The sequence below is a fragment of the Cetorhinus maximus genome, chromosome 11 (assembly GCF_964194155.1).
Source record: "Cetorhinus maximus chromosome 11, sCetMax3.hap1.1, whole genome shotgun sequence".
NCBI lineage: Eukaryota > Metazoa > Chordata > Chondrichthyes > Lamniformes > Cetorhinidae > Cetorhinus > Cetorhinus maximus.
The window spans coordinates 36,092,865-36,120,457 of NC_135889.1; the positions used below are offsets into that span (position 1 = coordinate 36,092,865).

General features: G+C 46.1%; 1 protein-coding gene across 1 annotated transcript in view; it reads left to right on the forward strand.

The window, feature by feature from the left end:
- Nucleotides 1-27,593, forward strand: part of tyw5 (tRNA-yW synthesizing protein 5) — a 75,608-nt gene that overhangs the window by 21,674 nt on the left and 26,341 nt on the right. Inside the window, exons 2-4 of the mRNA XM_078551805.1 lie at nucleotides 2,297-2,451; nucleotides 23,219-23,288; nucleotides 25,323-25,367. Coding sequence (XP_078407931.1) covers nucleotides 2,297-2,451; nucleotides 23,219-23,288; nucleotides 25,323-25,367 — 270 coding nt within the window. The remainder of the gene's footprint in view (nucleotides 1-2,296; nucleotides 2,452-23,218; nucleotides 23,289-25,322; nucleotides 25,368-27,593) is intronic.

The window sequence follows — 27,593 nt, forward strand, 5'->3', positions numbered from 1 at the left end:
AATACTGTGGCTACAAGAGCAGGTCAGAGCCTAGGAATTCTGCGATGAGTAACTCGCCTCCTGACTCTGCAAAGCCTATCCACCATCTACAAGGCACAAGTCAGGAGTGTGATGGAATAATTCCCACTTGCCTGGATGAGTGCAGCTCCCACAACACTCAAGAAGCTTGACATCATCCAGGACAAAATAGCCCACTTGATCGGCACCACATCTATAAACATTCACTCCCTCCACCACCGACGGACAGTAGCAGCATCTACAAGATGCACTGCAGGAATTCACCGAGTCTCCTTCGACAACACCTTCCAAACCCATGACCACTACCATCTAGAAGGACAAGGGTAACAGATAGATGGGAACACCACCTGGACGTTCCCCTCCAAGTCACTCACCATCCTGACTTGGAACTATATTGCCGTTCCTTCACTGTCGCTGGGTCAAAATCCTGGAACTCCCTTCCTAACTGCATTGTGGGTGTACCTACACTACATGGACTGCAGTGGTTCAAGAAGGCAGCTTACCACCACCTTCTCAAGGGCAACTAGGGATGGGCAATAAATGCTGGCCTAGCCAGCGAAGCCCACATCCCGTGAATGAATAAAAAAAACCCCAGAGTTTAGTCATTCAGGGAGTTCACCGAGTAGTTTATTTTTTACAAAACATGTAACCACAGGTTAGGTGAATTGAAGCATTAATTTCTGAAACATTGAAATGAGCTTTAAAAATCGATGGGGCTCACTCATGTCTAGGATGTAATAGGTCTGTGCAGTGTTCAGTAAGAATGTAGATCCGCCGTACATTTTGAGCCCAATCACAGTTGAACGTGTAAAGGTTAGAAATAGAATGGGATTTTATATCTCTAGGATTAATTTTGATGAACTGCTGAAGCCAGATCAGGTTTTAAACAAACAAGGTAAGTCTACTTTGCTATGTCAGGCAAACACAAGAAATAGGGGCGCGAGTAAGTCATTTGGCCCTTTGGCGAATTGGGCATGCTGCACCATTTGTTAAGATCATGGCTGATCTGACTGAGGCCTCGTCTCCACTTTCCTGTCTGCCTCCCATAGCCCTTGACTAAAGTGGGCTGATATGTGAGTAGGGCTTATGTGGGACAGAATGTGAATGCCTGAGTTTTGGACAATCTGAAATTTGTTAAAGACATGTGGCTAGCAAGGAGAGTATTCGAGAAGTCAACCCAGAGGCAATGAAGGCATGAATAAGGGTTTTGCAGCAGTACAGATAATGGGCAGAATCTTCGGCTCGGCGAGTGGGGGGGGGGCAGGGCCCGCTCGCCGAGGCGGAAAATTACGGTGGGGTGACGTCGGGCGTGCATCGCAACGTTACCGTGCGTCATTTAGATTTTCAGTTCGGTGGATGCGCACCAGAGTTGGCTGCGCGCCCGCTGAACTGTCAAAGGCCCTATTAAGGCCATTCAAAAACTAATTAAGGCAATCAGCTGAGCTGCCCATCCAAATTTAAGGTTGGTGGGCAGGCAAAGAGCCCAGGCGGCCTTTGCATTTTTCATGGAACCTCATCCACGGGCAGGATGAGGTTTCATGAATGATTTAAAATTTTCAGAAAAATTACAGTTTCACATGAGGGGACATGTCATAAAAATTTTCTCGCCACTCTATTACACTTTTTAGACTTAAAACTAATGGGTGCTTCAGGGAGATTTCTGTGCTTTTTTGCATGCATGCGCGAAAGAACGCACTCCCGACTCAGGCAACCCCCACCCCGCCTGCACAGGGAGCGCTCAGCGCTTCCAGGTGTGCATCATGCTGGGCAGGCCTTAATTGGCCCGGCCACGTAAAATGGCGGCGCAGACCCGATCGGGGACACCGTCCAGGCCCACGCCTGCTCCCGACTGGCCTGCCTGATGAGGAGAAAATTCTCCCCAATGTGTGGTGAGGCAAGCAATGCATCATGAAAATAAGTGATGAATAGTACATCAGGTTGTGGGGACTCATTCAGACTTGGTTGGAGAAGATATTCTGAAGATCCAAAACTCTGAGGAAGGCAATGGGAAATCAACTCAGCTATTCTTCCCTAGTAAATAACTCATGTATGTGAGACTAACCAGTCCTAGGGCAGAACGCAATGGAGGGCTGGAGTAATGTAACTGAAAGCACTAGTTTTGATGGCTACATTTGTGAACACTTACTATAGTTATAAGTGCGACTGCAAATTTAATAACACAAAATAGGTAACTATTAGAAAATAGTAAGTTTGGTTAATTAGTTTTTAGACATCAACTTGCATTTCCCATTATCTTTTTTTTTCTCATGAACGTTAGAGAAAACCTGCAGTTCTTAAAGGAATTCACCTGGGCACATGCACATCCAAATGGACAGTGGATTACCTGAGCACAACTGGAGGAAGTCAAGAGGTCAAGGTCCATGTTGCATCAGTACCACAGATGGATTTTATCCACAAAAATTTTATCTACAGGTAATTTAAAAAAGGAATGTTCTCATAGATTGCTTCTTTTTCTCTAGTGAGCACTACAACTAGTTTCATAATTAAATTTTATATTATTTAATGTAATTCATTGTGAGACTGTGTATAGAATTATGTCTTGCTATAATTCAGTATCTTTTTCTACTTATGTGTCTGAAACCAATGAATACTAGATTATAAAGGTTTTGAGTTCAGGTACTTTAGGTGGAGGCTACAAGATGAATCTCAGCACCCCAACACACTGGACTATGCAATGCAGAATTCCTAATATCAAACCATGCTACAATGGGGAAAAGCCAAGCAGAGACCAAGAGCTTCCTGTGGAGGGAAGGTGTAGGAAACCAAGAAAGTCGGTCTTGCTGGATCACTCCTCTAGCCACTTTCAGAATTCTTAGGTGAAGCTCAGGAGGAGGTTTTTTTTTATTCATTCACGTGATGTGGGCTTCGCTGGCTAGGTAAGCATTTGTTGCCCATCCCCAATTGCCCTTGAGAAGGTGGTGGTGAGCTACCTTCTTGAACTTTTGCAATCCATGTGGTATAGGTACACCCACAGTACTGTTAGGGAGGGAGCTCCAGGATTTTGACTCAGCGACAGTGAAGGAATGGTGATATATTTTTAAGTCAGGATGGTGAGTGACTTGGCGGGGAATTTCCAGGTCGTGGTGTTCCCATGTATCTGCTGCCCTTGTCCTTCTAGATGGTAGTGGTTGTGGGTTTGTGGTTGTGGGTTTGGAAGGTGCTGTCTAAGGAGCCTTGGTGATTTTGTGCAGTGCATCTTCTAGAGGGTACACACTGCTGCCACTGTGCATCTGTGGTGGAGGAAGTGAATGCTTGTGGATAGGGTGCCAATCAAGTGTACTGCTTTGTCCTGGTTAGTGTCAAGCTTCTTGAGTATTATTGGAGCTGCACTCATCCAGGCAAGCAGAGAGTATTCCATCACACTCCTAACATGTGCCTTGTAGATTGTGGACAGGCTTTGGGGTGTCAGGAAGTAGGTTACTCACCACAGGATTCCTAGTCTTTGACCTACTCTTGTAGCCACAGTATTTATATGGCTAGTCCAGTTCGGTTTCTGGTCAATGCTAACCCCCAGGATGTTGATAATGGGAGATTCAGCGATGGTAATGCCATTGAATGTCAAGGGGAGAAGGTTAGATTCTCTCTTGTTGGAGATGATCATTGCCTGGCACTTGTGTGACGCAAATGTTACTTGCCACTTGTCAGTCCAAGCCTGGATGTTATCCAGGTCTTGCTGCATTTGGACATGGACTGCTTCAGTATCTGAGGAGTCGTAAATGGTGCTGAATATTGTGCAATCATCAGCGAACGTCCCCATGTATATGGGGTGTGCACTCTATTCTCTTGGTTCGGGAAGTTACAGGACCAGAGCAAGCATTAGAAAGGGAGACAAATAAAACAATATTTCTCAACTTAAAGCACATTACTCGCATAATTAAGATTATAAGGTGTATAATAAGGATTATAAATGATATAAAATATTTTATAGAAATAAAAATGTTTCTCTTTTTCGTACTGAAGTACACCACCGCAAATTTTCTATGTTAAAATTCATTTGCCACTTATTTTCCCTATGTACAAGTATACTTCTGTCACCCTGAATTACAAAGCATTGTTCCTCATTGATAACTATCCCACCCAGATTGAGATGGTCTGCAGTCGAGTAACCTGCTACCACTCACTGATTTGAAAACTAGCCATTTGGATGAGGTGTCAGGAAACTGCTGCTGCCTTTGAAACTCCATGGAGTCCTGTAATTCGTTGCTTAACGCTGTAGTTGTATCCTTGAAAAGTGCAAATTTAAGTGAAACAAGTTCAAGTGAACCAGATTTTCCCATTACAACCAAAGTAAAAGCTGTAGTTAGGTTACATAGAGACTTTTATATTGGGAAAAAATTAAAACATTATACCCTGCAAGCTGAACTGCTGTATATTCTTAAATTACCATATTTATAAATGATATAACTTTTAAAATAAATTTATAAGCATAAAAGAAATACACTAAATCTTTTTATTTTATTGCCTGCTCGCTGACCCTCTCTCCCGCTTGCCGACCCACTCTCCTGCTCGCCAGTGCCCGCCGGCCCTGTCATGCCCGTCACAGCTGCCGGTGCTCGCCAACTCCCCCCCCACTCTTCCCCACACCAGCCCCTCCTGCTCGCTGCTGCTGTCTCCTGAGTGTAGTGAGAGGGAGGAAATGAGTGAGAGGAGCTGCGAGTGAGAGGGTCGGGGAGAGAAGTGGCGAGCGAGAGGGTTGGGGAGGGAAGCGGAGAGGGTCGGGGAGGGAAGCGGAGAGGGTCGGGGAGAGAAGCGGAGAGGGTCGGGGAGGGAAGCGGAGAGGGTCGGGGAGGGAAGCGGAGAGGGTCGGGGAGGGAAGCGGAGAGGGTCGGGGAGGGAAGCGGAGAGGGTCGGGGAGGGAAGCGGAGAGGGTCGGGGAGGGAAGCGGAGAGGGTCGGGGAGGGAAGCGGAGAGGGTCGGGGAGGGAAGCGGAGAGGGTCGGGGAGGGAAGCGGAGAGGGTCGGGGAGAGAAGCGGAGAGGGTCGGGGAGAGAAGCGGAGAGGGTCGGGGAGAGAAGCGGAGAGGGTCGGGGAGAGAAGCGGAGAGGGTCGGGGAGAGAAGCGGAGAGGGTCGGGGAGAGAAGCGGAGAGGGTCGGGGAGAGAAGCGGAGAGGGTCGGGGAGAGAAGCGGAGAGGGTCGGGGAGAGAAGCGGAGAGGGTCGGGGAGAGAAGCGGAGAGGGTCGGGGAGAGAAGCGGAGAGGGTCGGGGAGAGAAGCGGAGAGGGTCGGGGAGAGAAGCGGAGAGGGTCGGGGAGAGAAGCGGAGAGGGTCGGGGAGAGAAGCGGAGAGGGTCGGGGAGAGAAGCGGAGAGGGTCGGGGAGAGAAGCGGAGAGGGTCGGGGAGAGAAGCGGAGAGGGTCGGGGAGAGAAGCGGAGAGGGTCGGGGAGGGAAGCGGTGAGCGAGAGGGCCGGGGAGGGAAGCGGAGAGGGCCGGGGAGGGAAGCGGAGAGGGCCGTGGAGGGAAGCGGGGAGGGAAGTGGAGAGGGCCGGGGAGGGAAGTGGAGAGGGCCGGGGAGGGAAGCGGAGAGGGTCGGGGAGGGAAGCGGTGTGTGGGTGGGTCGGCATATTGGGTAGCAGGAATGGCTGCTCCAAAATGGCACCGAATGGGTCAAGTGTAAATCCTGATGCCAATTGCACGTAGCAATCTCATTGTAACCATGACACCAAACTACTGATGCTGAATGAATCAATTTAAAATGGGGACTTTCTGCATCAGCTTGCTAATTTTTTTCCTAGCTTCCTTAGCGCTAACTGCAGGGGCAGGAATTTTCGCTGAGCGTGTGGGCGCGCGCCCGACATGCTCGAGTGTAAAATAGCACGTGATGATGTTGGGTGAGTGTCCTGACGTCATCGTGCACTTGGGCGATATTTCGGTTGGCAGGCGCATGCACGAGTCAGAGCTGTGCCCATCATCAATTACAAGGCCAGTTAAGGTCATTAAAACAGCAATTAAGGTAGGTTTTATGTTGCCTGTGCGATTTCGTGCTCGTTGCCACAGGCAAAACGGCCAGCCGACATTTTGCAAAACCTCATCCACGGGCGGGATAAAAAGCTACCCGTTGAAAAGGTGGCTTATGATGCCTCTCCGCCACCCAAGGACAGAGGCAGAGTAGCGTTATAATAGGAGCCATGCCTCCACAAGGGCAGTGGTAGGGAGGACAATAGGTCTTCTCAAGATGCGCTTCCGATGCCTGGACCATTCAGGAGGTGCACTACAATATCCCCCAAGAGCGACTGTCACTGATAGTGGTTACATGCTGCACTCTCCACAATCTGGCACTGGCAAGGGGGGACCCACTGGAGGAAGAGGATCTTGACACAGCTGCACAAGCCACAGAAGATGACCCCAATTGTGAGTCCGAAGATGAGCACGGTGAGGAGAACGCTGAGGGCATGGAGGCAGACCTCTGTGACCTCCAGGGAGGCAGGGACACCAGCAGACATATAAACCAAACATAAATTAACAAAATAACCCGTGAACTTCCGAGTGCTCTGTCTTGGTGACCCCGCCCCCGGCCTCGCTGTCACCGGCATTGGAGACAGCCTGCCGACTCTGCTGTCTTGATGGCCTTGGTGATTGTCCTCTGGCCAGTAGAGCCTATGCTGGCCCTGCCTGGGAGGGAGCGGCCAGTACCATGGCTGGCATCTCCCCAGTCATCGCAGCCTAATCAGATGCGATGGTCAATGGCAGAGGGGCGGAGGAGCTGCTGCTGTCATCCAGAGCCCTCTGAGAGGAGCCCGCAGAGATGACAAGCAGCTCGTGCGCCAACATGAGGTCGCACTGGACCTCCCTGCTCACTATTGATGGACAGGCACCTAGCTGGGATACTGGGTGCCTCATCCATCTCCCACACTGGCACTGACCACCTACTGTCATTGCCTGTGTGAGGGCTTGCAGGTCCGAGTGTAACCCCAGGAATCCCTGACTCTGTTCCTGGAGCTGCCTCTGCATGAGAGTCACCACTCTCTCAATGAAGGAGGCAGTGCACTCGGCCATGAGGGTCAATGCAGTACTCATGCTCCGTATGGACTCCTCCACAATGGAGACCATGGCATGCAGACCCTCATGGATCTCCGCCGGACCCTCCTACACATCCCGCTGGACATACAGCATCTGCCACCTAACGGACTACTCCAGAGGCTCATCACCTGCCTTCGACTGAGCATTTTCCTGGTCCCCAGCAGTCCTCCGACTGCCGGCACCCTGGGCGTTCTCTGCTTCTGCCTGCACCTCAAGCGAGTGTGAAGTGCCCTCACCAATGTGCACCAACATTCTTGCCGCCAGTTTAATACCCTCTGAGGTGCTGGTTTCTGCGCTGATGCCTGGTTCAGGGAGCGGGTGTGATGCAGGTGCAAATGAAGCCCAGTGGTCCTCCGGCATTGGGGGTGCCTTTCGGGGTCCAGAGATTGAGTGCATGCTGGTGAATCTAAGGAAGAACAAGGACATGTCTTTGGTGAAAATCATCACACTGTCACTGTGCATGCCAGGCACCCTGGTGAGACAATGGAGATCTGCATCATGGTGCCATCGTCTTTCAATGACCAATGGGGACTCTAGGTTGGAGGCTTCCATCAATGAAGAGACTACACTAGAATGGTTGCACCATCCGAAACTCTCACCTCTGTGCACTGCACTCTTACCTTCGTCTGGCACCCCCATCTCTCCACATCTGGTTGCATGTGGAGCGTGCTGGCTCTCCGGCTGAAGGGTGTCCTGCTCAAACCTGGTCAGCAGCAGGTTGGGTGGGTCTCCACCTGTACATGACCTCTTTGATTGGCTATGGCTCGTCTTCTCCTGAAAGGACAGAGGAGCATTGATTAATCCACTCTCTACCTGCAGCGCCATTGCAGCCTGGCCAACCCCACCTGAGGAACACCTCACAGGGCACATCTGAGTCGTGGCCCTCGAGCCTCAAGGCAATCAGTGCAAGCAGCCAGGGCTTACCCTGTTGGTCAGCTCTGGCATCATTGACAGTTGGCACTCAGACTCTAACCCCCCCAAGGTCCACGGGAGCCGGCCACGCCTTCACGCTTCTGCACACTGACCCATGCCAACATGGTACTCACCCTTCTTGAGCACAGCAGATTATTGAACCTCTTCCGGCATTGCACCCATGTACGCCGCACCACGTCATGGCTGTTAACCTGCGCTGCAACCTCCTCCCATGCTGTCTTTGTGAGGTGCAGTGGCCTCCCCTTCCCATCTCTGGGGTCAAGGGTGTACCTGCTGGCAGCTACCACCTCCCAGGAGGACCGCAAGGCATTTGTCCGAAAAGCGGGAGGGGAGGGGGTCGAGTGCCCATGTGACATGCCTTCCCACCTGCTGCCTGGAGCCGCACCCGACTCCGTCACTTGAGTTTGCTAACACAGAACAGACGTTCTTCAGTGGCAGCCTTCCAGGGGCTGGCTGTGCTGTTTTTAAACTGGCCGCTGGGTTGCCATTGGACCTGCTGGCTAACAAGCCCCCGCCCCGCTCGGCTCTTCCCGACCAGTGGGGAGCTGCGTTTCACACTGGGCGGGCCTAAATTAGCCTGCCAGCGTGAAATCGTGGTCAGGGGCTGATTGCGGGGGGCGGCCCGTTTCCTGGCTGATCCCGGGCCAGCCAACCGTGCCCACCGCCGAACTCAAAAATTTGCCCCAGGACTAAACTCCTGTTTCTACATCGTTGGTACCAATGCAGACTACAACCACTGGCTGTTCACCATCCCCTTTTGGAGTGTTCTTCAGCTGCTCAGCAATACCCTTGACCCTGGCACAAGAGGCCGACATACCATCCTGGATTCATGCCTGTGGCCATGTAGTTGGAGCTCATGGGATAAAAGGGACAGGAGCAACATAGATACAAAATTGGCTGAGTGACAGGGAACAGAAGCAGTGAATGGTTGTTTTTCAAACTGAAGGAAGGGTTATAGTGGAGTTCCCCCTGAGGTCATTGTTCGGACCCCTGCTCGTCCTGATATAAATGACCTGCACATTAGTTTACAGGTCACAATTTTAAAATTTACAGGTGACACAAAACTATTGTGAACCATTAGAAGGATAATGTTAAATTTCAAAAGGACATAGACAGGTTAGTTAACGGGCAGACAACTGGCAGATCAAATTTAATGCAGAGAAACCTGAAATGATTCATTTTTGTAGAAAGAATAGGGAGAGACCATAGAAAATAAAGGTACAATCCTAAGGGGGTGCAGTAACAGAGACCTGGGGATATATTCATTTGAGCAAACTAAAACCAAATGAACAAATAAACTAATTAGCAACCCCTTAAAGGGGTCTCTTTTTATACTCTTTTGAGTATACCAATAAAAATAAACTAATTAACTAATAAACAAGTTCGTAGCCCCTTAAAGGGGCAGAATCTGGTGGTATATATGCATAAATGCAGGTGACAGAGCAGGTTGAGAGAGTGGTTTAAAAATAGGAGCATAGAGTACAAAAGCAAGGACCATAAGACACAGGAGCAGAAGTAGGGCATCCGGCCCATCGAGTCTGCTCTGCCATTCAATGAGATCGCGGCTGATCTGATAATCCTCAACTCCACTTTCCTGCCTTTTCCCCATAACCCTTGATTCCCTTAATGATTAAAAATCTGTCCATCTCCGCATTGAATATACTTTACGACCCAGCTTCTACAGCCCTCTGCAGTAAAGAATTCCGCAGATTAACTACCCTTTGAGAGAAGAAATTCCTCCTCTTCTCTGTTTTAAATGGGCAACTCCTTATTCTGAGATTATGTCCTCTGGCCCTAGACTCTCCCACAAGTGGAAACAACCTCTCAGCATCTACCCTGTCAAGCCCCCTAAGAATCTTATATGTTTCAATATGAGCCGCCTCTCATTCTTCTAAACTCCAATGAATACGGGCATTAGGATAAACCTATATAAAATACTGGTTTGGCCTCAACTGGAGTATTGCATCCAGTTCTAGACGCCACACTTTAGGAAAGATGTGAAAGCATTAGAGCAGCTGCAGACAAGATTCATGAGAATGTTTCCAGGAATGAGGAATTTCAGTTACATCAATAGACTGGAGAAGCTGAAACTATTCTCCTCAGGGAATAGAAGGTTGAGAGGAGATTTGATGGAAATATTCAAAACCATGAGGAGTCCGGACAGAGTAGAGAAAACCTGTTCTCATTGATGGAAGGATCAAGAACCAGAAGACACCGATTTAAGATGATTAGCAAAAGAAGCAATGCACATGAGGAAAACCTTTTTTTATGCAGCGGGTGGTTGGGATCGGGAGTGCACTGCCTGAGAGCATGTTGGAGGCACATTCAATCATGGCTTTCAAAATAGAATTGGATAATTATCTGAAGAGGAACAATTTGCTATGGGGAAAAGGAGGTGGAGTGGCACAGGGTGAATCACTCTTGGAGTGAACGGTTCATGAATGATGGACTGATTGGACTCCTGTAGTGTAACCATTCTGTGTTTCCAAGTATTGGAGCTTTCAGCAAAGAATAGAAAAGAATGGAAAATTGAGTGGAAAATGGCTATACTTGGTACAAAAAAACTTACTGGAAATGTCAAGAGATTAAATGTCATTATCATGTGCTTTCAAGGGCAAACTGCTTGAACCTGGTCAGCAGCAGCAGGTTGGGCGGGACTCCGCAGACCTCCCTGCTTGGTTTTGGCTTGTCTTCTCCTGAAAGAACAGAGGAGCATTGATTAGTCCAATCAGTGGTCCTAGCAAATGATTTCCATGTTGGCATAGCAGTATATTTCAGTGTATAATGTTTGTCGAAGCATTCTCCAAAATCTGTAAGTATTGGAAAAAGCTGAGATTTGTTCCCCCTTATCTTCGTTTCATAGGAAAGTACATTTGTTGCAAAAGTTATGCATGCATTCCCCCATTCTACCATTACCATCAAGCCAGGGGATCAACCCAGGATCAATGCAGAGTGCAGGTGGGCATGCCAGGAGTAGCACCAGCCATGCCTAAAAATGAGATATCAACCTGGTGAAGCTACAACACAGAACTACGTGCATGCCAAACAACAGAAGCAGCATGCAATAGACAGAGCAAAGTGATTCCAAAACCAACGGATCAGATCTAAGCTCTGCAATCCTGCCACATCCAGTTGTGAATGGTGGTGGACAATTAAACAACTCACTGGAGGAAGAGGCTCCACAAATTTCCCATCCTCAATGATGGGGGAGCCCAGCACATCAGTGCAAAAGATGAAGCTGAAGCATTTGCAACAATCTTCAACCAGAAGTACTGAGTGAATGATCCACCTCGGTCTCCTCCTGAGGTCTCCAGCATCACAGATGTCAGTCTTTAGCCAATTCAATTCACTCCATGTGATATCAAGATATGGCTCAAGGCACTGGATAGTGCAAAGGCTATGGGCTCTGACAATGTTCTGGTAATCGTACTGAAGACTTGTGCTCCAGAACTACCCTTGCCTCTAACCAAGCTGTTCCAGTACAGCTACAACACTGGCATCTACTTGGCAATGTGGAAAATTGCCCAGGTATGTCCTGTCCACAAAAAGCAAGACAAATCCAGCCCAGCCAATTACCGCTGATCAGTCTACTGTCGATCATCTCTTCACTTCAAGAGTTATAAAACTTCTTCAAAAATACATGTATTCAGACTTCCCGACACCAAACTTGCAAAAATCTCTAATTGAAACAAAAACCAGGTTTCACCTTTTTTAACACCCAAATACAAAATATAAATTAAACTTAAAGTTACACATTGTTCCTAACATAGAGCTCGTGTGTTTCAGCTGCACGTTTATTGGGTAAAGAATACACTTGCTGACAGAGAAATGTTTGCATTTTCAATTAGCTGGTAATGAGCGTTACACTGGCCAACTTGTTTATGTGAGGCCACTTGTCTTTAATGTGCAGACTAACAAGCTGGGCTTCAGAGAATTTCAATACACATAATGTGAGTGATTAATACAGTCAATAGGAAAGATCATTCAGCATAACTGCAAATGTTCAAAGTCTGGGACTGCATATAGAAGCCCTGCTTTTTTATGGAAAATATAACATTATGGTGGGCTTATTATTTAGGTAAGTCAAAATGATTACAGTGACTTATATATTATTATAAAAACAGTCGTTTGGTAGCACAGAACTGGAATATTGCTGAAAAAAATTTTTTTGTCAAAGCTTTTTGTCTTCATCAGGACCAAATGTAAAGGGAACAACAATTTATACGATATGAGAAGAGAGTGCTGATTGGTTGGCAAGTGGACTGTGAATGGTGAAGGCGTTGCCATGGAGAATGTACCAGTTGATGGTGACTGACAGTTAACTGTCAAGCATTGTTTGAAATTTAAACCAGGTAGCTTGACTCTGATTGGCCATGGCATTGCCCTGAGGAATGAATCAGTGAATGACTGTCACTTATTTTGTTTACCTGCAACAGGTGCAATGTGTGTACAAGTTCTTCTGTTTACAAAGAACAGGGCCCTGTGTATTAATGTATGTGGCTTCCAGTACACGCAAATGAGCCACACTGTGAGCGTGACTGACAATCTTCAATTGGTTGTCAGTGTAATTCTTAGCACACTGAGGATTATTTAGCAAATGTTGTCCAATCACAGATCTAATGTTGGGCACTATGGGTGGAATCACCCTGGATTTGCACTAAGTGCAGTAGTGGGCAGGTAACCCGCCGGCTGCAATGACGGGTTTTCACATCGTATCATCCCAAGCCAGCCACATTATTTATGCAATCCCAGAAACATGCCCCTTCCATGGAGGGCAGGCTCTCATTTGCCCGCCTGCCATCATCACGTCGGGTGCCATATTTAAAGTCCAGCCGCAAGCACACCTCTCAGTGCTTCCAACCCATGACTGCTGCAGAGAAGACATGGCCCTGAAAGGCAAAAAGACTGCAGGGCCCAGGTTCAGCGGCACATCATTGGAATGCCTTTTGGATGCCTTGGAGTCCCGCCGGGATGTCCTGTATCCCTGCTGTGACCGCAGGATGGGTAGCGGCATGACTAATCAGGCTTGGGAGGTGGTAGCAGCTGTGGTCAGCAGCAACCCCCTTCAAAAGAGAACAGCCACCCAGTGCCACAAGAGGATGAATGATCTCCTCCGTTCCGCCAGGGTAAGTCACTCTTCTCATTCTCAGCTCTCACGTTCTCAAACCCATCACACATCCACGGGGCCCTCACTCACTGCCAGCTCATGGGACATCACCATTCACTTTCTCACGCTCACCGTCATTGCCCTTATCCCGTGCATGGGACCACTCCCCATCCACAAATGTCAGGCATACTTATCATCTGGCCTGGCAGGCGACCCGTTTACAATTTCTCCACCTCTATTCATGCAGGACAAGCTGGCACACAACAACAGGGAGAGGTCGCAGGCCGGTGGAGGAATGCCTGAAATCAAGGTCCTCATGGACTTTGAAAACAGAGCCTTCCAGCTGGCTGACGACGATCTGGACTGATCCTGTGCTGGCAGTGAGGTCGGCGTTGCTCTGCCACGTGAGGGTCCAGCAGTGCAATATCCATCAGACAACCATGCTGTGAGTGATGTGTCCTCTTTCACAGGCCAATGCCATGCATTAATTATCACCCCTTGCTTCCGCAGGCATATCTGAGAAACAGCCAACGGAGCTCATGACCCAGGGTGTCTCCTCACTGCATGTTGTCATCACCCTCCACAAATCTAGTAGCTATGAGGGCCTTCCAAGCGTGCCTACCTTGTCTGGCCAATGAGAGGGCCTTATCCCTGTCACCGTTGCCTTCGAGGACCTCCTCACCTTCATCACCCGTTGGCTTCCTCCTCATTGGAGGAGACCTCTTGCTCCTCCATCTCCTCCTCAGTCATCTCTCCGTTGCAGCACCAGGTTGTAAAGGGTGCAGCAGGTGATGACAATGATGCGTGACACCCTCTGTGGGCTATATTTCAGGGCTCCACCAGACCGGTCAAGGCACTGGAACCTCATTTTCAGCATCCCGATGGTTTGCTCCACCAAGGTGCGAGCTGCTGCATGAGCTTCATTATACCTTCGCTCTGCTGCAGTCTGAGGCTGTCACACGGATGTCATCAGCCACGGCTTCTACGGGTAGTCCTTGTCCCTGAGGAACCATCCCTGCAGCTTCTGTGGACCCGGGAAGAATTCGGGGATCAGTGACCAGCTGAGGATGTAGGGATTGTGGACATTCCCTGGAAACCATGCGCACATCTGCAGGATGCATTTCTGGTGGTTGCACGCTAGCTGCACATTCAGCGAGTAGAACCCCTTGTGGTTGATGTAATTCACTGCGTGCTGCAACGGAGATCTGAACGCCATGTAAGTGCAGTCGATGGCACCCTGCACCTGTGGGAAACCCAGGGTCTGGGCAAATCCAATCGCTCTTGCGTCCTGATAAAAACAAAAAGCTAAAAGCTACTGCGGATGCTGGAAATCCAAAACAAAACAAAAACAGAATTACCTGGAAAAACTCAGCAAGTCTGGCAGTATCGGCGGAGAAGAAATCAGTCAACGTTTCGAGCCTCCATGGCCCTTCGGCAGAACTGCAGCATAGTTTCAACAAGGGAGAAATATAAATTGGTTTAAGGTGGGTGGGGGTGGCGGGGGGGGGGCGGGGGGGGGAAGAGACACATTGAGGGTGTGGTGTGAGCAGATAATAATCAAAAGATGTCACAGACAAAAGGGTCAAAGAGGTGTTGAAGGTGGTGGTCTTTGAGAAAAGTGCTAATTAAGAATGGAAAACAGGATATTCAAAGTACAGCTCTAGTGGGGGTGGGGTGGAAAGACTAAAGGTTTTAGTTTTAGATTTAAAAATAATGGAAATAGGTGGGGAAAGAAGAATCTATATAAATTATTGAAAAAAAAGCGGGTGGGGGGGGAAAGAAACGGGGTGGGGATGGGGGGAGGGGGAGTTTAAGATCTAAAGTTGTTGAATTCAATATTCAGCCCAGAGGGCTGTAAAGTGCCTAGTCGGAAGATGAGGTGCTGTTCCTCCAGTTTGCGTTGGGCTTCACTGGAACAATGCAGCAAGCCAAGGACAGACATGTTGGCAAGAGAACAGGGTGGAGTGTTAAAATGGCAAGCGACAGGGAGGTTTGGGTCTTTCTTGCGGACAGACCGCAGGTGTTCCGCAAAACGGTCGCCCAGTTTGCGTTTGGTCTCTCCAATGTAGAGGAGACCGCATTGGGAGCAACGAATGCAGTAGACTAAGTTAGGGGAAATGCAAGTGAAATGCTGCTTCACTTGAAAGGAGTGTTTGGGCCCTTGGACGGTGAGGAGAGAGGAAGTGAAGGGGCAGGTGTTGCATCTTCTGCGTGGGCATGGGGAGGTGCCATAAGTGGGGGTTGAGGAGTAGGGGGTGATGGAGGAGTGGACCAGGGTGTCCCGGAGGGAACGATCCCTACGGAATGCCGTCAAGGGGAGTGAAGGGAAGATGTGTTTGGTGGTGGCATCATGCTGGAGTTGGCGGAAATGGCGGAGGATGATCCTTTGAATGCGGAGGCTGGTGGGGCGATAAGTGAGGACAAGGGGGACCCTATCATGTTTCTGGGAAGGAGGAGAAGGCGTGAGGGAGGATGCGCGGGATATGGGCCGGACACGGTTGAGGGCCCTGTCAACGACCGTGGATGGAAAACCTCGGTTAAGGAAGAAGGAGGACATGTCAGAGGAGCTGTTTTTGAAGGTAGCGTCATCAGAACAGATGCGACGGAGGCGAAGGAACTGAGAGAATGGGATGGAGTCTTGACAGGAAGCGGGGTGTGAGGAGCTGTAGTCGAGGTAGCTGTGGGAGTCGGTAGGCTTGTAATGGATATTGGTGGACTTGCGTCCTGGCTGTCCTGGTCCTGGGCGAAATGCACAAAGTTATGTGCCCTTGCAAAGATGGCATTCGTGACCTCATGGATGCATTTGTGGGTGGAGGCTTGTGATATCCCACAGAAGCCACCTTTGGAGCCCTGAAAGGAGCCACTGGCATAGAAATTGAGTGCCTCTATCACTTTCATGGCCACTGGCAGTGGATGCACTCCATATCCCCGTAGCACCAAATCCTGCAGTGGCTGGAATGTCTGGCTGACCAGCCCCCTCGACACGTGCAGTGTTCGGCGATACTGATTCTCGGTCATCTGCAGGAATGAAAGGCAGCGTCTATAGACCCTGGGTGTCGCTAGATGTCGACCAGCGACAGCTCACTGTGGCTCTTCGGCGGCATGTGCTGAAGCACCAGCCGCCCCCTTCTTCCTGAGGGTGCTGCTCCTGCCTCTGCACAGCCAGGAGCTTCAGTCGCTCTCTCCTCTGTCATCTTCGCTCTCTGTAGGCCACGAGGCATACAGCGAGTTCACCAGGCTCCATGCTGCTGAAGAACTCCCCCTGCAGGATGAAAGAGAGAGATGTGTGTTTAGCATGGGTGTACTAGCAACCTGTCTTGGTTAAGTGTGAAAGCCTCTTAATGCTTCCTGGAGAGTGTTGGCCACCATTTGGATGGACAGAGTTTAGTGCACTGCATGGGTGCCTGTAACCCCACCCACTTACGCCCCATTCCGCCCAACCGATTGGCGGCAGCTTTGCCCACTGCACTGCATGATGTGCTCTCAGCTCAGGCATTCTCCTAACCCGCACTGCAAGGCTGCACTGTTAGCCTGAACCGGGGGGAGACTGGTCCAAACCGGGATGCTGACATTGCAGGGGACTGTGAGCACCTCCAGCAGTGACTGCTCCATGGCCAGCTTTAGCAAGGAGATTGTACAAAATGCACAGTCATCCAACTGTTCTGCGGCCCACAAAAACGCTCATTAGTTTGCAGTCTGTGCCGGGGTGGGTGAAAAGCTTTGGAGCATTTGGTGGCACTTTCATGCCTCTGCATTGCTTGAGTGAGCAGATAAGCTCGAAGCCCAACTCCAGTCATATCAACGTGGCTGCGCCTGAACTGTCTCAGTTGCAGAGGAATGGTCACTTTATACAGGTTGCCTGAATGCGTGGCCGCTTCCCTCACCCACCCTACCCCCTCCCCGAATGCTTGCGCGCTATATTCAACGGCATGTCTGCCCTTGCTGCCCCCACAAGTTGCCCCAATGACAGGACTGTCCTTGATGCCCCCCACCCCTCCACAACGCTCCTGAATGTTGAAGTCCAACAGGCAACCCTGGCGGGCACTGCACATTGTTGCTGTGTACTCACTTCCGAGTTTCCCTCAAAGTGCAACCCGCCAAGTGCACGCCTTTTGTATGCTGTTGTGAAACATGTCGGAGTGCTTTCCCGTAGACGTGGACGGACGATCGGGGGGTGGGGGGGGCGACGATTCCGGTGGTCTGGCCTGATAATGATATGCAGATGTATTACAATGAGGTTCCCGACGTCCAATGATGGGAAATGTGGCCCGCCATCTGCAGGCTGAGCAGATGATCGCGAATTGGTTTCATGCTGTCATGAAACCGATCACGCCATATTGCTCGCTCACGCCACTGAACACATCCGACACTGGCGGGCACAAAAAATCCCGGCCTGTGTTTTAATGCTGACAACCAATTTAATGTCTTTCTATCACATGGGGTTATAACTGATACTAAATTCCTAGCTTTTAAAGTACTTTCTAAATTAAGTGTTTCTGTTTTAAGAATATGTACATACTCTCCAATAAAACAATGAATACATTAGAGTTGTTTTGGTAGAAATAAATCGTCTAATTTAATTTCGGCAAATTTAAGTGAAGTTGATTTAGATGCTTTGGGATTTCTGCATCAAATCATTTTATAAATGTTTAATTATCATTAAAATAACCAAGATTTTAATAATCTCATGAGAATAACAAGGGACTATGAATATTATTAATTATTCATGTAATTGAACTGTAAAGATGACCAGTTTGCTATTAAATGTCACCATAATGTAAATGTACATTATATGGAACAATGCCCAGACCTTGCCAGTGTCATTCAGTGTCCTGCAAAGAAAGCTATTCTAAATACCCTTCCTGCTTGTTGGTGTTTGTTTGTTGCAACTCCACAACAATATAGTTGATCTGCATGTTCAATTTTATGGCTGATTGAACGTTGGCCCCAATATTGTTGCTTTTCACATTGATTTTTCAGTAATCTGTGACACTGCACCATCTACCCACTTCAGTTTCTAAAGTGAAACAAACATGAAATTGTTAACAAGCGTAATTGTATAAGTGCAACTAATTAAGGTGCACCCAATTAGGTGGAAAGCCTTTTTTAAGGAGAGTTGTAAGCATTGTTATTAAATCTGTAAATTTAAACCTGTAAAATATTTGTTCAAGAAAGCCATTGTTAGTTGGTTACATAAAGGGTTTTGTCTTCAAAAGAAAAGCTTGCATTTATATATCGGAAACATATCAAAGTGCGTTCTTCAAATACATTGAATGGATTTGAAATAACCTATAGTTATTAATGAAACAGAGCAGAAATGTTACATTACACTATCAATCCCGGGGGTTGCCACTGACCAGAAACTTTACTGGACTAGGCATATAAATACTGTAGCTACAAGAGCAGGTCAGAGGCTAGGAATCCTGCGGCGAGTAACACACCAAAGTCTGTCCACAATCTACAAGGCACAAGTCAGGAGTATGATGGAATACCCTCCACTTGCCTGGATGAGTACAGCTGCAACAACATTCAAGAAGTTTGACACCACCCATAGCAAAGCAGCCCGCTTGATTGCCACCCCATCCACAAGCATTCACTCTCTCCACCATCGACGCAGAGTGGCAGCAGTGTGTATCAGCTACAAGATGCACTGCAGGAACTCACCAAACCTTCTTAGACAGCACCTTCCAAACCCATGGCCATTACCATCTAGAAGGACAAGGGTAGCAGGCACATGGGAACACCACCAACTGGAAGTTCCCCTCCAAGCCACTCACCATCCTGACTTGAAATTATAGTTCCTTCACTGTCGCTGGGTCATCACATGGACTGCAGCGGTTCAAGAAGGCAGCTCACCACCACTTCAAGGGCAATTAGGAATGGGCAATAAATGCTGGCCTAGCCACCAACACCCACATCCCTTAAATGAATTTTAAAAAAGGATTTAATTTCTTAATTTCCTTTGAATGGTCCCATCAAAGGTAGATGTCCGCCTGAAGGATGGCATGTCTAATAATGTACCCTTCCTTCAGAACTGCACTGGAGTCGAATGTCATCTTGGATTAATGCTTAAATCAAGGAGTGAACTTCAAACCCTTAATTGCAGATGACACTAATTAGGAGAGACAGTGAGTAGTGCAGATGGGAGCAGAAAGTTGCAGAGGGACACGGGACCAGTTAAACGAGTGAGCAAGACAAGGTTAAATGAAGTTCAATGTGGGTTCATCCATTTTGGACCCAAGAACAGTAAATTTGAGTATTTTCTAATTGATGAGAAATGACAGACTGTAGAAATGCAAAGAGATTTAGATTTCCAAGAACACAAATCATTAAGGCCATAAGATAGGTACAGAAAACAATCAATAGGCTGAAGGGATGTTGATCTTTATTTCTTGATGCTGGAATATAAAAGTGAGTAAGCTACCCTCTATGAGACTTGGTTAGATACCATATGGAGTACTGTTTTCCTTTTTGGGCACCATATTTTGGGAAGGATATATTGACCTGGGAGGATGAGCAGCACTGATTCACCAGCTTATGTAATTCCTATATTTAGGAAGGGGGACAAACATGTCCAGGGAATTATAGATCAGTCAGCTTAATATCAATGGTAGGAAAAATAATGGAATCCTTACTAAAGGAGAGAATAAAAGGACATCTAGAAATGAGAAATATAATGATCAATAGTCAACATGGATTTAAAAAAGGGAAATATTGTTTGAACGAGTAAAGTTTAATTTTTTGAAAAGGTAACAGTGGGCAGTGGTAACTGTCACAACGACAGGAAATTGTGACTGAGTGAGATCTACCTATAACTTCACCAGCTAAACAAAAACATATTGAACTGTTTAAAGTGGATCTGTTTTTAAAAAAGACAAGAAAAGACACTGACCAAAAATGGCTGCCCGAGTCAACTGATGCCTGAAATTCTAAGTTGATCTTTTCTGGAAAGTTATTATATGGATTGCACTGCTGACATGTTGCTCATGAAATTTCACCTGTGGGTTCAAGGTCTACTTCAAAAAGGAACTCTTGAAAGGAAGACATTAAAAATGCAAAGTGCCTGACTTGAATCAACTGTAATTCTGTCAAGACAATGGGAACTGCTAACCAGCCAGATACCCAACAGACATTCAAAACCCCTGTGGAGGACATAATAACCCCATCTCCTGTTGGTTTCTATTATCTTGAAATGTGTCAAACATTTCTGAGATGAAAGATCAAAAATGTGATTACTTGTTCAACAACACTGACTGCAAGATATGTTAATCAAATTCCTTCTTAGAATATACAGACAGGAGGTGTAAGAATTGGTATTGCCAAGCTAGAAAGAGAAAAATCAAAATTAGCTGGAAACACTGCTGAAGAGAGCAATAAGGAATCTCTCTCTCTCTCTCTCAAGCTAAAATGGACTCCAGGAAGGTGCAGTTACCTTCAATTCAAGTCAAAGGGCAGAATTTTGCCCTTGGTGGGCGAGAGGGCCCCACCGGCTCAGCGACAGGCGGGCAGCCAACCCCCGCCGCCGAAAAGGGGCCCGCCGCCATTTTGAGTGGGCAGGCCAATTAAGGCCTGCCCAGCGGCCTGCCCGACAGGAAGCGCTATGCGCGCGAAAGAGCGCACTACTCCCTGAGGCAAAGTGCTGTCTCAGGGAGTTTACTGACAGGTAAGAAAAGTCAAAAAATAGAAAAATATTAAAATTATTTACATGTCCCCCTCATGTGACAATGTCACATGAGATGGGACATGTTAATAAGAAACACAAGTTTATTAAATTTTTAAAAAACGGACATGAAACTTCATCCCGCCAGTGGATGAAGTTTCATGAATAATCTGCAGCCCGCTGGGGCTCCTGGCCTGCCCGCCAGCCTTAAGCTTGGACGGGCAGAGTCTTTAACAAGGTTAATTAGCCTGTCAATGGCCTTAATTGGCCGTTGACAGGTCGACGGGCAGACAGCTGATTTCGCTGTCCGCCCGCCTTCCTAAAGATTTAAGAGGTGTCAGCTATGGCTCAGTTCATAGCACCCTCGCCTTTGAATCAGAGGGTTGTGGGTTCATGTCCCACTCCTGGAAAACCAAGAACTGTGATTGTACTCGAAAGAATTTGCAATCTGTGACTGTTGGTAACTCAAAAGAGTTTCCTAAAGATTTAAATGGACCGGGATGACGTTGGGGGTTCCTCCCGACATCATCCCGCGTCATTTTCCCCTCGGCGAGTGGGCCCCGCCCCCAAATCACCAGGGGGAAAATCCTGGCCAAAGTTTTTAAAAGAAACCAGCTAACTTCAAGTGACGTTCACAGAATCACAGAATTGTTACTGTGTAGAAGAAGGCCATTTAGCCCATCGTGTCTGCATCGGCTCTCTGAGCATTTTAACTTAGTGCCAGTGTTGTGCCTTTTCCCCGTAACCTTGCACAGTGTTTCTATTTAAATAATCAGCCAATGCCCTCTTGAATGCCTCAGTTGAACTTGCCTGCACCACACTTCCAGGCAGTGCATTCCAAACCCTAACCACTCGAGTTTTTTCTCACCTCACATTTGCGTGCAACAATTGTTCAACAATCTATGCCTCAAGGACAAGCAAAGGACTTAATTGTAGATTCTTGTAGCTTTTATTTGGATTCTAACTTTTCCTACTTCTGAGATTTGCGTGTGTGTGTCATTGCATCTTTTACTATTTCTTTTCGGGTTTAGTAACTGATAAACTTACTCTTTCTTTGACTCAAGAAAACCTGGTTTGATTGGAAAAGGCATCTATAGGAAAAGAAAAAATAAATCTTTTTTGTGACCAACCAAGGGAGTTGAGTAAAGTGGAGCCAATTCATTTCTCCTCATCTGATCGTAACATAACGCAGTTGATGTAATTTATCTGGAATTTTTAAAAGGCCTTCAGTAAGGTCCCCCAAAATAGAGGTATTTTTAAAATTTATTCTTTCATGGGATGTGGGTGTTGCTGGCAAGGCCAGCATTTGTTGCCCATTCTTAATTGTCCTGGAACTAAGTGGCTTGCTAGGCCATTTCAAAGGGCAGTTAAGAGTCAACTACATTGTTGTGCATCTGAAATTACATGTAGGCCAGACTGGGTAAGGACAACAGATTTTCTTCCCTAAAGGACATCAGTGAAACAGATGGGTTTTTACAACAATTGATAGTTTCAGGATCACCATTACTGAGGGTAGCTTTATATTCCAGATTTATTTATTAGAATTTGAATTCCACTAGCTGCATGGTGATATTTAAACCCATGTCCCTAGAGCATTAGCCTGGGCCTCTGGATTACTAGTCCAGTAACATTGCCACTATGTCATCACTCCCTCCCTCGCCATCACCTCCCCCCACTAAGCTTGAAACTAGGTTAGATGCCATGAGTGGTCAACCTCTGAATAACATGGCAGCACGTACAGTGAGTGTGGTTTCACTGCAAGCATTCAGAATGGAGTTGGAGAAGTCCTTGTGAGTGGTGAACATATTGATCTTTAGAACCTAGGTAGGGTAATGGAGGTTTGTGACACTAGCCACCATGAGTTCCTGGAGCTAACTTGATCGCCTTCATTACACCCTACCAAGGTGTGATAAACTCATTAGATCAGCTAGAATAGTGCTTCCCAAACTTTTTCCTGGTGTGACCCTATTTTAATGCCTCAGACTTCATGTGACCCCAGGGGAGGAAGGGAGTGTTAGCTCATGAGCAGCTGGGGTGGGGGGGGAGGGAGAAGTTCAGCATGGTGGGTATTGTTTAAACTGCAGGGTTTTCCAAACATCTACTTTTACACAGGTTTTTTTTGCAGCAGCAATCAGGCCTCAAAGATCTGTCTATTAGGCCAAGCCCACCAATGGAAAAAAAATGTGAGGATTTAAAGAGGCCTCGCTGCTGTAAGCACTCAGTCCAAGCTCCATGGCAGCTATTGCTAACTCAGAGCTCATGACCCCAAAATCTCACCTCATCACGACCCACAGTTTGCAAAGCCTTGAACTAGTCTCTTCCTGTCCTTTTCAGTATGTTCATTTGTTCTTGTTTTTTGGTCCTTCTGAGGCCAAAGGTTACCTAAGATTACTCACTTCAAAGATCCGTTCATCATTTATAGCTTCAAAATCTAGTTTAAATGCATTTGTTTCTTGTTTGCAGAACTTTACCGTTTGATGTGTTTGTGAAGCGTGCAGCAGAGACAGCACATGCGGAATATTTCATATCTGAGGTATTAATTCAGTTTTCTTAAAACTGGTACTGAAATAATCTGTTTTATGGAAATTGCTTGCTGCAGCTGGGAAGATATTTTGTACTTTGCTCTTTGCTTTCAACTGTAACAAGGTTGAGTATGGCAGCATCAAACTGGTGTGTTAGAGCCAACTGTAAAGTGCTGCCAGTTAATGAAGAAGGTACGCATGATGGTAACAAAAATCACACGTAAATTAATCTCTGGCTACAGCAGCTTTGCAGTTTATACTCTGCCTGGAGAAATACAAAATATTTCATGCAACCATACAGTTTGGCAATGAACATAAATAGTTAAATGCGCAAGAATATTTTCTGTTCTGAACAAAGGGAAAACAACATCAAAACAGGAAGTTGCATCAACTAGGATTTGGATATCAATGGAGCAGCCAAGGTGCATAATCCAACCCTTCCTGTCACGTTTCCTTCTTCGTCCCCTACGAAGTTCAATTGCCACCCGTTTGTTTTACAAATAAAAAATGGGCAGATGGCAGTAGAAAATCACCCCTAGAGAGTTTGAGTATGGTAGTTCCAAGAGCAAAGATGTCAGAATCCAACCTCACCAGTGCTCCAGGAAGTGCCTTTTTCCAATACAGGAGGCACCTCATACTTATTTCAACACTGGACCACACTTGAGGATGAATCCCACCATCATCAAGTGAAAGAAACAGTTAACAAACAACATACATTTGTAACTGAATCACAAGTCAGCAGAAGCATCAGGCAAATAATAACCCAGAGGAATTTGGATTTGTGGATGATTTGGATGACTAAATAGAGAAAATAACTAACTAAACAAAATTATTCTTTTTGCAATAAATTCATAGAGGGACATATAGTGTTGACTGTCACTTTAGGGAAACAACAATGATGTTATATGAACCCAGGAGTTAGACATATTTGCTGTAACATGTACTGGGCGAAGAGCAACTTTATATTTACGAATTGCATATGCGGTTATAGTTCTTAATCTGTGCTTCACTGATATGTCATAATGAGCAGTGCTTAATATGTCTTCTTGGAGTTCTTTATTAAATGTATTTATCTAAAGGAAAATGAACTTAGCTGATGCTTCATCTACACTGGAGACTTCTGTAATGAAAAATGTTATCCATCCTGTCTACAAATATTCCCCTGTTGTTTCTCCTGTCCTGAAAATTCATGCTGGGGTATGAATGGTGTAGGAATGATGGCAAGAAGCCATTTTTAGCTGGACAGTGAATATTGGTGGACATTTCGACTGCACTGGCCCATCAGAACCAAACCCAAAAAGGGATCTACACAAGTGCCCTGTCAGCAGTAAACAGAAACAGCCATGTTATCTGTTTGTTTCTCCTGCCTAACCCTGAAAGACGAGGCAAACTGTAGCATCTCTACAGAAACTCCAGTTGAGATTTTTTAGGGTGGACTAGGGATTTTAGTCTACATGATTCAACACCTCGCTATGTGATAGAGTTATCCTCTGAATCACAGGAGAACTGTTGAGATCTAAAATTGAAAAATGTCAAAACTGCAAAGTAAATTCAAGTATAAAGTGACCTTTGCCGAAGATTGTATGGGAAAATTATTTAGGTCCCAGAACTCGATCAAAATAATTTATTAACAAGTAGAAAAGCAATCAATTGGACTAACTTGCCAATGTATCTGTCGCAGAGAGAAAAATTGCCATTCTCCCATCTTCCAGACGTTTTATGGCCTGTGAGTTCATTTATATAACTGTGATCATCTGCATAATGCATTTGTTTTAGTGCATCATTAGACTTGCTTTAAGTTATCTCAAATTTTGTTTAGTGTCTTCAGGGATTTGTTTTACACCCATTTGCTCTGTACATAAGCCAATGTATTTTCTAATGTTTCTTTGAGAACTCCACAGGGAGCAGTCATTGAAAGGGCAAGACTAGAGGAGTTTATCCCAGAACTTCTAAATAACATTGAATGTATGAAACTTTAATGACTGCTGTAACTTGCACAGAGCTGAGTGCCCTTATGACTAATGTACTGTTTGTTTTGTGTTCAGGATGAAAAGTATTACTTACGGTCACTAGGAGTAGATCCACGGAAGGTGAGTGAATAAACAGTCAAGTGTTTCACAATATGCAGCTACTAAAGCACTACCCTTGGATTTTTTCTAGCTTTCTGTCCTCCTCTCATAAAGCCACTGATATTTGGGGTTTCATTCAGTGGCACTAGGAAGTGCTCATGCTGTCAGCCTGGACAATCAGTGCTTGGGGATTATTTGATCCTAAAGAGTATCACAGTCAGGTCTGATCCCATTCTTGCTGAACTTTCACCCATGCACAATATCCAACTGATGTCACTGGATAGCGAGCAGTGCTGACTTTTTTACTCCAGGAATGCTTGTGGAACCTGTACCATCACCCAGCTGTGAGCCATTTACTGCATAGACCAGGGCTTGCAGCTGTGATCTTTTGAGTCTGCTTATTCAATGAGTCAGCAGGCAACTTTTGCTGGAGGGCATTAACTAAAATAAATATGGCCCGTCAAAAATTACTTATGCTGTTCAGTTTTGACCACATGAGGTTAAATAGGCTTGTGTCACAGTTGATTTAAATGTTTGTATTAAGCCTTGTGCACTCTGCAGATAATTAGCATTTCTTTGAAACAAGATCAAATGCAGTAATTAGACTAAACAAGCTTTCAAATGTCACAGGTAATTAATCTGCTGTTATTTAAAGATGCATGAACACAAAGGAAATACAGAAAAATGGACTTTAGATCTTGTGTTTAGTATTATTAATAATACACTTTTCAATAGGGAACATTTTGTAATTATTAGGACATTTCAAAGCAACAGTTTCATCACACATTCTAGTTTATTGCAAAAGTTCAGATATGATATTTATATTAGCAAAAAAACTTGTAACATTATTTAAAAGACTGAATGATATTTTAATTACTAACTTGAAAAATTACATTTAAGAAACCTTAGGAATTATAAAGGATCCAATAGCTGGAAAAAGAATATGTTTATATGTGGCTCAAAAACAATGAATTTAATGAACTGAAATGTGTATTTTTGTGAATAAAGAATATCTGAACTTTGACCTAAGGTATGTCTATCTGAAACAGCAGTTAGTGTGATCTGACTGACATTTTAATAAGATATACTGGAAGAAAATTTACCTCTGTTTTTCAAAAGCAAAGAAAAATTAAAGTGAATGCATTAAGTGTAATTGCCCCAAAATGCTTAGGTTGAGGAAGGGTGTAAGTTGTGACCTCTGCCTTTGTGGGCCAGGAATTTGGGACATATCCATCCCTTTCTCTCTAAAGCACTACATTATACAGGCCAACACCAATAACTTTTATTTACATAGCACCTTTAACAAAATAAAGCACCCCAAGATACTTAATGGGCATTATAAAACAAAATATCACTCTGTGCCACATAAGGAGATGTTAGAGCAGATGACCAAAAGCTCAGTCAAAGAGGTAGATTTTACAGAATGTATTAAAGGAGGAGAAAAGGTTCAGGGAGGGCATTTCGGAGCTTAGGGCCTAGGCAGCTAAAGGCACAGCAACCAATAGTGAAGTGATTAAAATTGGGAATGCTTAAGAGGCCAAAAATCATAGGAGCGCAGATATCTTGGACGGTTGGGGGCTGGAGGAGATTGCATAAATATGGAGATAAAAGGCTATGGAGAGATTTGAAAACCAGGATGTTCATTTTAAATTGAGATGTTGCTTAACTGGGAGCCACAGTGTAGGTCAGTGAATATCGTTGACGGATGAGTGCAACTTACTATGAGTCAGGATATAGACAGCAGAATTATGGATGATGTGAAGTTTAGAGAGGGTGGAATATACAAAGCCTGTGCCAAGGATGCATTAGAAGCATGAAGTCTAGAAGCAACAAAGGCATGATTGAGGTTTCAGCGGCAGAGAAGCGGAGACAGGGGCAGAGTCCGGCAATGTTACAGAGATTGATATAGGCCTTCATCTTAGATTTTAGTGATGTTGAGGATATGTGGTTGGAAGCTCATCTCGACGTCAGATATGGCATCAAGGTTTGAACAGCCTGGTTCAGCTTCAGACAATTGTCAGGGTGAGGGATGGAGTCAGCAGTTACTGCTGATAGAACTCGTGGCCTTATCTCATGAAGCATTATGGAAATTAGCTAACCCCAGGACTCCTGGTAGGGTCGGCAGTGGATGCAGTTCACACCCAACCACACTTTTGCCTGTGCATCAGGGGGCCAGGAATTTCCAGTCCATGGTCCAGCTGACTCGAGTGCCTTATCCACTTAGATAACATTGCCAATGCCTAGAAA